The sequence below is a fragment of the Toxotes jaculatrix genome, chromosome 20 (genome assembly GCF_017976425.1).
Source record: "Toxotes jaculatrix isolate fToxJac2 chromosome 20, fToxJac2.pri, whole genome shotgun sequence".
Lineage (NCBI taxonomy): Eukaryota > Metazoa > Chordata > Actinopteri > Toxotidae > Toxotes > Toxotes jaculatrix.
The window spans coordinates 9010132-9023267 of NC_054413.1; the positions used below are offsets into that span (position 1 = coordinate 9010132).

The following is a 13136-nucleotide window of genomic DNA, read 5'->3' on the forward strand; positions in this document are numbered from 1 at the left end:
CTCGACAACAGCTCCTCCGTAGTGGCTACAGTATGATACTCCTTTAATTAGGATTAAAATTCAGATTATTTATCAGCTGGCATTGTTCATTTGTTTATTTCAAACAGAAATTAGATGGCTAGAAAAACACTAATAAAATAAAAATAGCAGCAGCAGCAGCAACAACAGAATCTAAACATTCAAATATTGATGTATTGTAGTAGTGAAGAAACTAAGTTAACACTACTGGGGTGTAAATAAAAAGGAAGTTGGTACTCAGGCTTGTATGGATGTCTTTGGTGAGAATAGGTAAGGCAATTTTGTTTCCAAAACACAACTGCCTACCACTTGTTGTTGAGACACTTAGATCCAGATTTAAACGCTGAGTAATTGTCCAATCCCACAGGCTATGTGTTTTGTCACAGATAATCCACTATGTGCCCATTTTACATAATAAATCAGAAAAACTGAGGGAATTAGTTTCTTAAGTCACATTATCTCTGCATCAAAGAATATTTGCTGTTTACTTTATACAACATGTCTCCACATCCCTCTCTCTCTGTTTTCTGTTTTAGGATCTTAGTCCACAAGTTCACAAAAAAAATCAGACATTAAGCTGCACATGTGCCAATGTTGGTCAAATAACTTCAAACATACATGAGAATAAATGTCAAAATATTCATCATAATTCTTGCATTCTGCATGTCTACTGTACCCTTAGTGTAACATGCTTAATGCAGGCAGACTCTCAGCTGCTGGACGCTGAAATCACCCTGCATCACTGCACTCTGAAGTGTGTTGAAGACAAGACAATGTTGACTGCACTTCTCGTGGTGCAGAGGGTGCGATGGCTAAGCCAGGTTGAGAGAAGCACTTGAATGCTGAGCACATCTCAGTTTCCCATGACCATGAGCTGCAGTGGTGCCTGTTAATTCAGACTGACGTCCCTTTTACGTCATTGTATGGGAGAGGATGTTACATAAAACTCCATGAGGAAATCGGGCTGTTTGATTTCATCCTCCTTCTGGTGAAGTGACTATACGACAAATGTGGCATTTAAAAAAAAAAAGTGTGATGGTTACATTTATCACCTAAATCCACTATTTGCTAACAGTACTTATACTTAATGAGCTTATCCCAGAAACAATGTGGTAGATAATGGAAAATGCTAAGGCTTGTCAGCAGCTTTTTCACCGTAAATCTATTTTCTTTACCTGAAGATTATTTAGAATTACAAGCTTACTATTCTGTGATATTGTGGGTCAATGTGCCTTATTACAGTTCTTGGATATTTTTTAAAAACTTGTGGAACCTTGATCCATACTATCCTTCTACAAGCCTAATCTTGATTGTGATAATTACTACCACTATGGTATGAGATGACATCTGCTGTAGATGTGAAAAGGTCAATGTGATCAATCCATTTGCTGCCTAATTACCTTTGACTTAAGCACTGCCACCCAGTATGGTGGTTAGACTGTTGTATTTACAGTAGAGGAGAATGTGGATGTGGGGTAAATGTGCATTAAGCTGTTTTTTAATACATCTATACTTGGGTTTTTGTAGTGTATGTTTAAATAGTTTTTACAGCAGCCTCACATGGTTAAACAAGAGGCTGCACACCTGTGTGCATTTTGTTCATGAGCCCAGCTAAATGCTGGTGAATAAAATGCTGGCAGGTCGTGATAAAGAAGGGCATCAGAAATGAGCCAAGAGTCACTGTCTACCTCAAGAGAAGATCTCTGTTCTGGATCTGCAGAAGTCCTGCGCACACGGAGCTGCTGGAAAGTCTTAAAGGGACACATGGACTTGGAACCATGTCAGAGGATGTTCTGACGCTCACAGTCTAAAAATCAAAAAAGGAAAAGAGATATGAAAACACCTCTGTTTTTTTTTTTAATTTCTAAAAGTGTAAAAAATTTACAGCAAACCATCCATGTCATTAATGAGTGCAAAAAATAACCATGCGATAAACTAATTATGTTTACTCTTATTGCTACAATTAGAAAGCGTGTTGTACCTTTTAAACCAATATACAATGTTATCTGGGAATGCTTACCAAGACCTTTTAAATCACAGGCAATGACTGCTTGCCATCTGTATGAATACAATATGACTTCCACCTAACTGAAATATTCATACAAGAGAACAGATGGCACCCTTTGCTCTGCCCCTTATTCTGGTCCCATATACACTTTTATCTTTATTACGAGCTTCCAGGCCTTTAAACGTGCTGCTGAGTGCAAGTCTGTGTGTGTAGCACCTCATGCTGAATATTTTGTAGCTTTCGAATAAATACTGTGTGCGACTGAGCAAAACAGAGGAACACGAGGCACCAGGCTCTTTAAAATGGCCGTTTCTAGCCTCTCAAGCAGCAATTCATGTTCTTCATGTTTCATCATCAAGAAATCTCTATACAGCTCTTATTTTGTCAATCTTCAATCTTTATGCATTTTTACCAACAGGCACTGCAATATTATGAGTCAGACAGTAATGGCTTAAAAATTATGAATTCAATTCAATCACTAAGACATACCCCAGAACATCTTCTTAATTGATCTCATTTGAATTCACTTTCAGGAGCCATCTAAATGCTTGCTGTTAATGAACATACAGAGTTCATCATACTGGTTCAGCCTTTTAAAAAACTAATGATTAAAACTGAATGAAGTGGTATGCCCATAGCATCGTACAGTGGCAAGAATTTGTAGTAGATGACAGGAAAAGGGTAAGAAAGGAGAAATCAGGTAAAATGCACATGCCTATACTTATATACCTTAACGACAAAAGGCAACAGGTCTGTAATTTTACATTTCCACAGATTTACAAAACAAGTCGCAGAAACTTTACAGTTAAAAGTATATGAATATTAAGGTGAGGATTTTTTTTCCCACTCTGTTTTAATATGTCTTCCTTTCTTTTCAAGACCTAATTCTCACCTTTGAGGTGTTAACTTGTTACAGTGGCTTGACAGCTGTGGCTCCCAACCTGTGGTCTAGTGTCCCTGAATGCGCACCAAATTAAACAAAGAGACACAAATTAGAGGGGAAAGCTGGTGAATGACATTCATTCATTTTCAGTGATAACATCTGTCTAAAACGTTTAAATATGACTCACTGATTTTAATGTGCCTGAATGAAAAGTATATAGTGTGCATAGCCGTGTGGCCTTATTATAATGGGAACAGAGGTGCAAGGAAGGCAAATGTCATATTATATGAGTCAGAAAATAAGGGGGACTGTTGAGGGGACTCTTTGTTGTCTGTGATCTCGAAAGTGGCTGCTGCTACAAGTGTAAACCTATGAACATGTACTCTGGGGATGTGGAGGATCAGCCACTTATACATGTGGCAGTAGAGATTCCTCCTGAAAAAGAAGTCAACAAAATGTTTTGGATCAGTACGAATATCTACAATGACAGCAGCAATCATTTAAATATCATAGCTGAGAGTATGGAGTTTTCCTTTCCTTTAAACGGTGAGTAGCAGCAAAATGTCCACACTTCATTCAGACTTATATATGTTAACAAACGAAAACGCTCATATACAAGCATGCAATTAGGCACTACGTTACTGGAGTACAAATGTTGCAATTCCTGATCTAAATTACTGTACTGCTGACAAAAATCACCGAACAGAGGATAGCATCTGTGCAGCAACACTAAAAAATGCCATTATAAACAAAGACACTTTATTAGTGTTTGATGCTTGTTGCAGTCCTCAACACAACAGCTAATTATTTTTTCTGAGTCATCCACCTAAATGTGTTTGCAGTATAGTTATAGGCCATTTCACAGTCAAAGCAAATGATAATGTTTGCTGTCATCACGAGTTGCAACCAAATCGAACACTATACAATCATCCTTAAAGTCCCTTTTGAACAGAGTGCTTGCAGGTGTGATCAATTTTCATTTGACATAATAACAACAAAGCAGGGTATGCAGTATGCTTACTGACTAGACCTGCACTGTAAGCAAAACTGTGCTGAAAATTTGTAATTTAACCTTCTTGTGTGACAGTGAAAAACTAGGTAATTAGTCATCAGGATGCTTCCAAATTCTTACTAAATACTAAATAGCAATATATTTTAGGCACTGCATTTCAACATCTGCTCTACACAACACAACACACACTTGCTTTTGAAACTGCATTTCATGTATATTCTCTCGCTTTCATTATTATTAAGATGTGTTTGTTTTTATTATTTCTTTTTTATTTATTATTCCCTTTTCCAGTCTATGCAAATTCATTTTGTTGTCAGACTGCGAACGCTATAAGTTAAACTGAACATACATGTGCACAACTAAGGGAACTAAGAAAAAGAATCTCTCCTTCGAGCCGGATTCGAACCAGCGACCTAAGGATTACCATGTATCCACTACAGTCCTCCGCTCTACCAACTGAGCTATCGAAGGGAGTTGCTTCTCCCTGATAACCCCTACTCTTTTAAAACAATAGAAAAATACAGCTGGAAGTACTGAAAACAGCTATTCCATAAACGTGCACGAACAAACGCGAACAAGCGTCGCCCGAACGCAGTTTCGCCCCGTCCGCCTTAGGTCGCTGTAACCGATATGACTTCGACTTTAGCGGGTACGTGGGACCGCATGTCATAATTGTCACCTTACACTGACATGAACAAAACGAGCTTCGAGAAGAATGAGACGTTTGCGCTATGAAACTCTCTCACAGTTTATGAACAAATAAAGTTAGCTGTTAGTGTAAAGTACAGACGAAAACGTTGCAAAATCAGGCAGCGCCTGGTCAGCGGCTTCGGGTTCCACTCATTTCAAAAGCGGGAGATGCACTACTGTACTTTCGAAGGGGAATTAGCTCAAATGGTAGAGCGCTCGCTTAGCATGCGAGAGGTAGCGGGATCGATGCCCGCATTCTCCAAATGAACCTTTTTTATTTTTTTCACAGTGTTTGTGCACATCAACATATTGCCGTCCGGGGAACTGTTTTTTGTTTACTTGACTACTTACTTTAGTAATGGAGTGACATGCAACAATTATCACAGAACTCATGCGTTAAGCTAGTTTTCGTTAGCTGATTATGCCAAGCGCCTAGAACTAGCTAGCTTATTAACACAAACTTGGTAAACACTAATTTCACAGATTCACAATTTCATTAATGCTCAGTAAAATACTGCTCTCTTGTGGTTGTAGCTAGATAATGTTGTAACATACCTTTTGGCCTGGGTATTATAGCTTTGTTGTACAAAGTCGTTGCTTCCAAGTTCGGATGGCCGTCCCTTTCGACGGTCACCTGGAATGGTGCTAGCTAACGTCACGTGTCAAACGGCTATCTAAGAAGTTAGCATTATCGTTAAGCTAACATTTAACAGGAAGTGTTTGACAGACGTTTATGTCTAAGCTATTGACTTGTATAGTGTATATATTTTTCTGTAGATACAGTTGTTAATCCATTGTTTAAATCAATTAAAATTTGAATATTAGAATCATATTTTATCTCATCATAGTTGTACATGAGCACAGTCTGGAAGTCGATCGATATCCTTTAATCAGGGCTATGCAATAACTGATATTTACATGTGATGCAAGCCCCCTCCTCTCCACAAACACACACAGTCACCTCTGATAGCAGTGTAGAGGCTGGTAGGCAGCTGTTCAGTACTGCCCTGCTCAGTTTCAAATATGGGCAAGGTAAAAATGGCAACCTTTGACGTGACAGCAAGAGCTGCTAAAAACAGAACTGACACCAGCAAGATAGGAGCCCACACCCGCTATGAAATGAACAGCAGGCCTACTCTTCATGACTCCGGGCCTGCTGTGGATTGCTTTTAAAAACGAACTCCTCACTAACTTTACCAGCTTTAGGATTTAGTATAGTTTCGGCACTACTTTATGCTTTGATGAAAGTCTTTGTCACACAATGAATACCATGGAGAACTTGGAGAAGCAGCTGATTTGTCCCATATGCTTGGAAATATTTACAAAACCTGTGGTCATCCTACCCTGCCAGCACAACCTCTGCAGAAAATGTGCCAATGATGTTTTCCAGGTAAGCAACTAAACAAAATGCCACTGATTACTTTTCAACATTAAGGAATAGATAATTATAAACTTGAGTAGCACTGCTGTTATATATTAACATCTCCAGCTAGCAGTCTATGTCATTTGAACCAATGGTATTTTTATGTACTTGCCCTACATCTTTGATGTTTTGAAGATCCAGCTCATAACTGTTTGGATGACATATATTACAGATGTATATTCTCACATGAAAGTGTAGAGTTCTTGTCAGAAAATCAGCACTTTGTGTGTCACAACGAATCATAAACGACTATTTAAGGCTGTGTTGACAAATGTTATTTACTTTTTAAAAAAATCACAGCCATCAGTAAACATGTAAGACTTGGGTTTAGTTGTTGTCAAGTGTTAGTCCCTGCATTTAAACACTTCTCCACCAATGTGAACATTTTGGCGATGGGGTTACACTTTTGTAATATGGACTGTTAATCCATCGGATTAACATTTCATAACTGCTGAGTGAAACAATTTAATTAATTCTTGCACGAAAGATGAATCCATCCATTAAAGCCCTGTGTCATCATACTAAATTTAGGGTTTTAAATGTGACTGTTTACAGGCTTCAAACCCATACCTTCCAACAAGAAGTGGCTCACTGACGTCTGGTGGCCGCTTCCGGTGCCCGTCTTGCAGACATGAGGTGGTTTTGGACAGGCATGGTGTCTACGGGCTACAGAGGAACCTGCTTGTTGAGAATATTATTGATATGTTCAAGCAGGAGTCAAGCAGGTGAGACAGCTCAGACACACAGTTGGCATCTCTTGATATAACACAGAATCAAAGGAAATGGTCAACACTTTACAACACATTACACCATGACAGTTCAGCAACAGGCTTTGTTTGTCAGTCAAAGCTGTCTTTAACCTCAAGGGCAGCGAACAGAGGTAATGAAGGAAAACAAGGACAAACTGGTGATGTGGTGGCAGGAAGTGTAACAGTTGCTGGTGTGGCCTTAGTGCCAGTGGCTTCTGAGTCAGAGCGCTGGAGTGAGTGACAACAGATTTCTAGTTTTAGTCGTCTGTCTACACAGATGATTTCCCTAATCTGAGTAGTTGACTGTATAGCCAAAAGGCTTGTATGACATAAAATCCACAACACTCATACACTCAAGATGTTCAACCTCATACTGGCTCAAGAGAAATTACATATTTTATGGATGATTAACTGATTCCTTGAGTTATTCTTATGGGATAAATTAAATATAAAAAAGAGGGATATTGATACAAATCTAAATAACACTGAAGACCTGCACCCGTACCTGTATACTGTACAGTGTAATGGTGATGTATTGATCTCAGTGTTGACAGTCCTTGTGCATGGCAAGACAAGATTGATGGATCATCAATAAACTACTGAGATGTGTGCCTTTGACATTATCAAACAGACATTGCACATCACATCAATATGCAATAAAATGTAAAGCCTGACAGGAAGGTGCCGCTGTTGTCCTTACACCTCGACAGCACCAAGCCGGCGCCGGAGAGGAAGGAAGAAACTCCCATGTGCGATGTTCACGAGGAAGAAAAGATCAATATTTACTGCGTGACCCACAGTGTGCCCACATGCTCCATGTGTAAGGTTTTTGGAGCCCACAAAGACTGTGAGGTGGCACCTATTAGCAGCATTTACCAGACAAAGAAGGTGAGGCATGAAATACTCATGGAGGCCATGAATACTATAAAACGTGAAATTACAACAGGTAGATAGTATTAATTTTTGAAAATGTAACGTGTCTCAATAAAGGTTGCATGTCTAGATACTGTCATTTTTTTAAAGAAGAAAATATGAAAATCTCAATCTGACCCTCTTTCATCATAAAGTACATTGATATGCATCATAACTTTGTCCCTTTTTGCCCCCCAGACAGAGCTGAGTGACGGGATCGCCATGATGGTTGGTAGCAACGACAGGATGCAAGGCATCATTAGTCAGCTAGAGGAAGCTTGTCGTGCCATAGAGGTCAGTGTCCAACTGCTGCAGCGCCTGGCCGCTCACTCACGCAGCAAGCCTCACTCGGTGCAAACACTAATGCACCTGCACTCACCTGCACAGACGTACCAACGGACGTAATGTGTCCTTGTCACTGCCACTCTCGCTGCTTTTATCTGTCTGTGAGATTTAGACGGCGAGGCGGAGAGAGGAAACTTAATGTTACGACGCCTCGGTCTGTCTTACTGTCTCTTCTCCACATTTTCTTCTGCCTGCACTTAGCAGGGCACTCCGCTCCTCCTCTGGCCCATTGACATTAAAAACGAGCAGTGTAATTGATGGGGGGAGAACAGACAGCTTTCCTGTGGTTCACGTGCCACAGTTGGCTCTAGCAGAGAGGAAGCTGGAGTGGCTCCAGTCCCCCATGTGTCGCCCTCAGTGGCGTCACTCAGGACAGACATGCAGAATGAGCTTCACTGTCCTCCCTGCACATATGGCACCACCAGATGAGCGGAAGCAGGCTAAACACACAATTTTGTCATTACACTATTTACACAACCGTACACAGAGGACAACAACTATTTCCTCATTTTCTTTGGCTCAATCTTTGGTTTTAAATACTCTAAACTCTGTTGTACCATAGAGTTGCATTTGTATTTGTGACCAAGAAGACTGTGATGGATGATTAATATGGATGGACTTTGAGAATTTCTGATTTTCCTCTGTGTGTGCGTCTATGCATCTTCTGTCTCTCACTCACACATGTATAGGAGAATGGTCGGAGGCAGAAGACTCTGGTGTGCGAGAAGTTTGACCTACTGTACTCTATCCTTGAGGTGAAGAAGGGGGAGATGAGTCAGAAGGTGACGGCTGAACAGGAAGAGAAGGTGAACTACATCCGAGGCCTGACCAGGAAGTACGGCGACCATCTGGAGGAGAGTTGTAAGCTCGTGGAGCTGGGAATCCAGACCATGGAGGAGCCGGAGATGGCCCTATTCCTGCAGGTCAGAGTCAAAACGGGGGACACAAATGGGGTTAGAAATTATGGCATGAACTTCACATAAAATGGTTACAGTTATCAATATTTTATGTATAAGTTTAATGGACATTTTGTCTTTATTTCCTGTCTCTTTCAGAACACAAAGCCTCTCCTCCAAAAGTGAGTACTCGTTTTTATGCATCAATAACTATATTGACAATAGGTAAGAGAAAATACAGAATGTTTGCCATGTAAAGAAGATAACATGTTGTCATATTAAGATCAAAATCTTTTTTAAATTTACAGCGTTAAAAACTACTACTGGGATATATTTCTTTTTTTTTAGTGCCCTTTTCTTGGTTCTGGTTTTTTTTCCTATTCCAGTGGGTCATTTACCAAACTTACATCTGCACCCAGACATAAAACCACCAGCCCTAATGCAGCAAGCAAGGTCACACCTTCTGTCTGGAAGCTGTCAAAAGTAATTCTGTGAAATGAGGCAAATCCCTATCTTTGGCAGTGGCATCCCGAAATAACTTGAGGAATGTGCTAAACCTCACAGATTGATTATAAATAACAAGTGTTACTTTGACTATCTGAGGGTGAATTTTTTTTTCTATAAATATGCTAATTGCACCTTTTGCACTCAGGATTGCAGAAGCATCCAGTACAGCACACTTGGATAAAGTTGAGCGTGGCTATGAGAATATGGATCACTACAGCGTCAACTTCAAGAGAGAGGGCAAGGCCCTGCGCAGCATCGACTTCATCCTAGGTGAAAGGACAGAGATCGGTCAGGGCTGCAATTTACCGCTCACAGCTCAGTTATCTGACTTGTGGTTTCCCTGCTTATTTCCTTTACAGATGAAGAGGACGAGGATGACGAGGATGAGGATGGCGAGGCAGGTGCTGAGGAAGGAGAAGGGGCCCAGACTGTTTCTGGAGGGAGTACCGTTACAGCCGCCTCCGTCCAACCTCCTCCCCTGCAGCAGATAAACACCACCCCCAGCGCAGCCAAGAGCCCTGCCTCGACCTAGCTGTCAGCCGCCGGCCCAGACAGCGCCTTAACAAGGAGCAGGAAAAGTGTTGCTCCTAGATGCTGATTTGAGGTCAGTTGTGATACTTTTTCTCCCAGATTGGGGAACAATGAGACGGATTTAGATCCGTGCCGGAGGGAAAGTGTGAGTTGCTGAGGTAGATGTAAACGAAGAGACAGAAGTTTCTGTTCACTTCTTTCTCTCTTATCCTGATTAAGTTAGCGTGCACCATCGCATACTGACTGATCTTATAATTTTTTTTTTCTAATTAAGTACATGTCTCGGATCTTCCTTTTCATTTTGGACAAACTAAATCACAGACAGGTTATGAGGGAGTATTGGTTGTTTCCAGAACTCAGATATGTTCGTACATTTTTTTTATGTAGCTGACCTTTTGCAACTCACAGCTTAAACTACATCATTAGAGAGCTTGACGAGAGGGGCCTCAGGTTTTCCTCCCTGTCATATACTTTATGACTGATATAACTTTATGAGAACAGGAGCCCGAGCAATAAACTATCACGGTGACATTTCAGAATTTCAGAATTTCAGACACGCAACAGCCTGTATTATGTGTCATATTCTTTGTTGTATAACACAGGTATATTTTCCTAACAAGGACAAAACATCACATTTTGCAATGTTATGGTGTATTGTATACTATGTCTCATTAAAACTGGATTGTACAGACAACCTGTTGTGTTTCTTTGGTTGTTACCAAAAAAACAAACCGAACCACAGTCCTCAGTTTCATCTTGCTGCCACACGTGTCGCTGTACTTCAGGTTTGTGCGTGGCCTGAATTAGCAATGAAATAGATTTTGTGTAACACCCAATCGCTGTCTGTATGTGCGCATGTGTAAAAAGTATAAAAAAAAAAAAAAAGACTTATTTTTCTCTTCCACCCTGCCTCTATCAATTCTTCACACCCCTTTTCATTTATTTCTGTCAAAGGGAATCCAGATAGAAGGGGCATTAGTGCCCTTTTTATAGCTGGTTCAGACAGTTATAAGATCCCTCAGTACTGTATGGTCGTGATGCCGTTCCTGCCGAAAACCTACTGTACATAAGAGGCTGCAGTGAGCCTCAGGCCATCAGTCGTCCATTTGCTGCCTCGCGTTGGTCTCACCTTGCTGTGACTCCACTATTGAGGTAGTCCACCACGGAGTCCCATCTAATTATTGTACACCATCTCTCACTGAGTTGGATCCTTTACAAATGGGCTCAATGCAGCACTAAGCCCCAAGTTGCTAAGTGGGCCAAACAGAATAGGATGACTCACATTCACAGCTCTTGTTTAGTTTACCCTGACACTGTGGGTCAAGGATCAACACAGCATGCACGTACACACACACAAACACACACACAAACAAACACACTGTCTTTCACACTCATTAGCTATCAGTGGTGTATCTTTGAGCTGTCTGTGGTTCTCTCTTGCTGGTATAATGAGAGTTGCCTCTAGAGGATTAAGGGTTTAGGAGGAAGGATGCTGTGTGAATGTTCCTCACCTGCATGGCTGCAGCGCTCTTAGCATTCCTTTGTGAATTTTGTGTGTGTGTGTGTGTGTGTGTGTGTGTGAGTTGGAGAGGAGGCATGGTGCTAACCCACGACTTGGCTCCAGAGCAATGCCATGGTTATACCATATAAAAAATTTTTATTATTTTTTTATATATTCAAAACCTTTCTCAATCAATCAATATCTGTGTAGGCAAGTCTCAAGATGCAGTGGCCACTTGTGCTCTCTCCATCATATTTTATCTTCAACCAGTAAAACCTATATTGAGTTTTTCCAATGTCAGACTCCAAATTTATATGTCAGAAAATAATAGGAAAGTATATGTCAGTCAAATTAGAATTAAAGTAACTGGTTTGTTTATCTGGGAGCTATTATTAACTCATTTGTAAGGATGTCCACAGAGAAGTGTAAGCATTGCTTTGAATCTTTTATTAAAAAATATATAGATATAAGACGTTCTCTTGCACAACAGAAAATGACTGGTTGCACATAAGTTTATTAACAAACATAAATATCATAAATACAGTGATCCATAATCTAAAACAAAATGCCAATTTTGTCAATGCAGTATTTCATGTCTTTAACAGAAGTATTTCATCTCAAATATGAAGAACGGTGTAATTCTACACATTTGACACCAACATTAAAATGGCAGGGTACAATCGGATCATTATAAGTCAAGCCCGTTTATGCTCCATAGTTTGAGGTTAAAGCTATAAATAATAGAGTGATACAGCAGCACTATATTGTACAGAGCATGTTTTGTGCTGATGGTAAAAATGCAAAAAAAGAAAAGAATGGGAAAGGAGATCTTTGGCGGACTGGAAAGAGGTCTTCATTTCCCGAAGAGCTCCATCATTCTTCTGTTATTTTGCGCTTGCTGGGCCAGCTGTTCCGCCCTGGACATCTCCATCATCTCCCGAAGCAGGTGGAAGGTCAGATCCAGGGATATCGGCGGGTCCTCGGACCTCCTTCCCCTCTCCATCGACTCGTCCCCGCGGTCTCCGAAGTCGCTTATGAGCGCCCTGATGTTCCCAACTTTCCCTTGTAAAAGACGCCGCGTCAGCTGGAGTTGCAACGCTCTGTTGTAGATGGCAGGTGATCCGCCGGGATACATGGAGGAGGATGGGAAAGAGTTAGAGTCCCCGTTGCCCAGTCGGATGAAATACTCCTCTCCAAGACGCTCCAGGATGGGACCAGACTGCTGCTGCTGCTGGGAGTTTTGGATTTGGGGAGCTGGGACGCGCAGAGCACCGCCAGGGCTCTCAATAGCCCGACATTCGTAGCGCGGTAAGAAGGCAACTAGCAGAATCACGGTGGTACCAAGTAAATTGAGCTTCATGTCAGGATATCAACAGGAATCTATGAAGAAAAAGAAAACCCCGGATTATTTTCATGAGAAACGTTTATTTTTCATTTGAACCACAGTGTTAAATCTGCTGCGTAAAAAGGAGTTTACGCACACGTAAAACAGACATTGCAATAATGCAACGGGTTGGTAACTAGAAATTAGTGTTACAGTTTATTTATTGTTGTAACACATTTTGTGATTCACCTTCATCTCTATTAATCTTGCATACGGATTTTGTGAAATCTGTCCGGAATGTGCAACGTTTGCGCGTAAAGACTGATTGTCTGTTTGG

General features: G+C 40.8%; 2 protein-coding genes and 2 non-coding genes across 4 annotated transcripts; 2 read left to right on the plus strand and 2 right to left on the minus strand.

The window, feature by feature from the left end:
• Positions 1–4306: 4306 nt before the first annotated feature.
• Positions 4307–4392, minus strand: trnay-gua. The gene is given in 2 exon segments: positions 4307–4342; positions 4356–4392. It is a non-coding gene; the product is annotated as a tRNA-Tyr (tRNA).
• Positions 4393–4800: 408 nt separating this feature from the next.
• On the plus strand, positions 4801–4873 carry trnaa-agc. The gene has a single exon. It is a non-coding gene; the product is annotated as a tRNA-Ala (tRNA).
• An 839-nt stretch (positions 4874–5712) lies between these two features.
• trim55b (tripartite motif containing 55b) lies at positions 5713–10715 on the plus strand. The gene is made up of 8 exons (XM_041066287.1): positions 5713–6001; positions 6590–6759; positions 7494–7671; positions 7894–7989; positions 8730–8963; positions 9096–9118; positions 9589–9713; positions 9803–10715. The coding sequence occupies exons 1-8, from the start codon at positions 5873–5875 to the stop codon at positions 9973–9975; spliced, it is 1128 nt and encodes a 375-aa protein (XP_040922221.1). The 5' UTR covers positions 5713–5872; the 3' UTR covers positions 9976–10715.
• A 1613-nt stretch (positions 10716–12328) lies between these two features.
• Positions 12329–12835, minus strand: crhb (corticotropin releasing hormone b). The gene has a single exon (XM_041065960.1). The coding sequence runs from the start codon at positions 12833–12835 to the stop codon at positions 12329–12331; it is 507 nt and encodes a 168-aa protein (XP_040921894.1).
• Positions 12836–13136: the final 301 nt, after the last annotated feature.

Coding starts and splice junctions, on each gene's coding strand:
- trim55b (XM_041066287.1), top strand. CDS start 5,873: ATGAATACCATGGAGAACTTGGAGAAGCAGCTGATTTGTCCCATATGC. Junction 6,002..6,589: donor GTGCCAATGATGTTTTCCAG/GTAAGCAACTAA, acceptor GACTGTTTACAG/GCTTCAAACCCATACCTTCC. Junction 7,672..7,893: donor GCATTTACCAGACAAAGAAG/GTGAGGCATGAA, acceptor TTTGCCCCCCAG/ACAGAGCTGAGTGACGGGAT.
- crhb (XM_041065960.1), bottom strand. CDS start 12,835: ATGAAGCTCAATTTACTTGGTACCACCGTGATTCTGCTAGTTGCCTTC.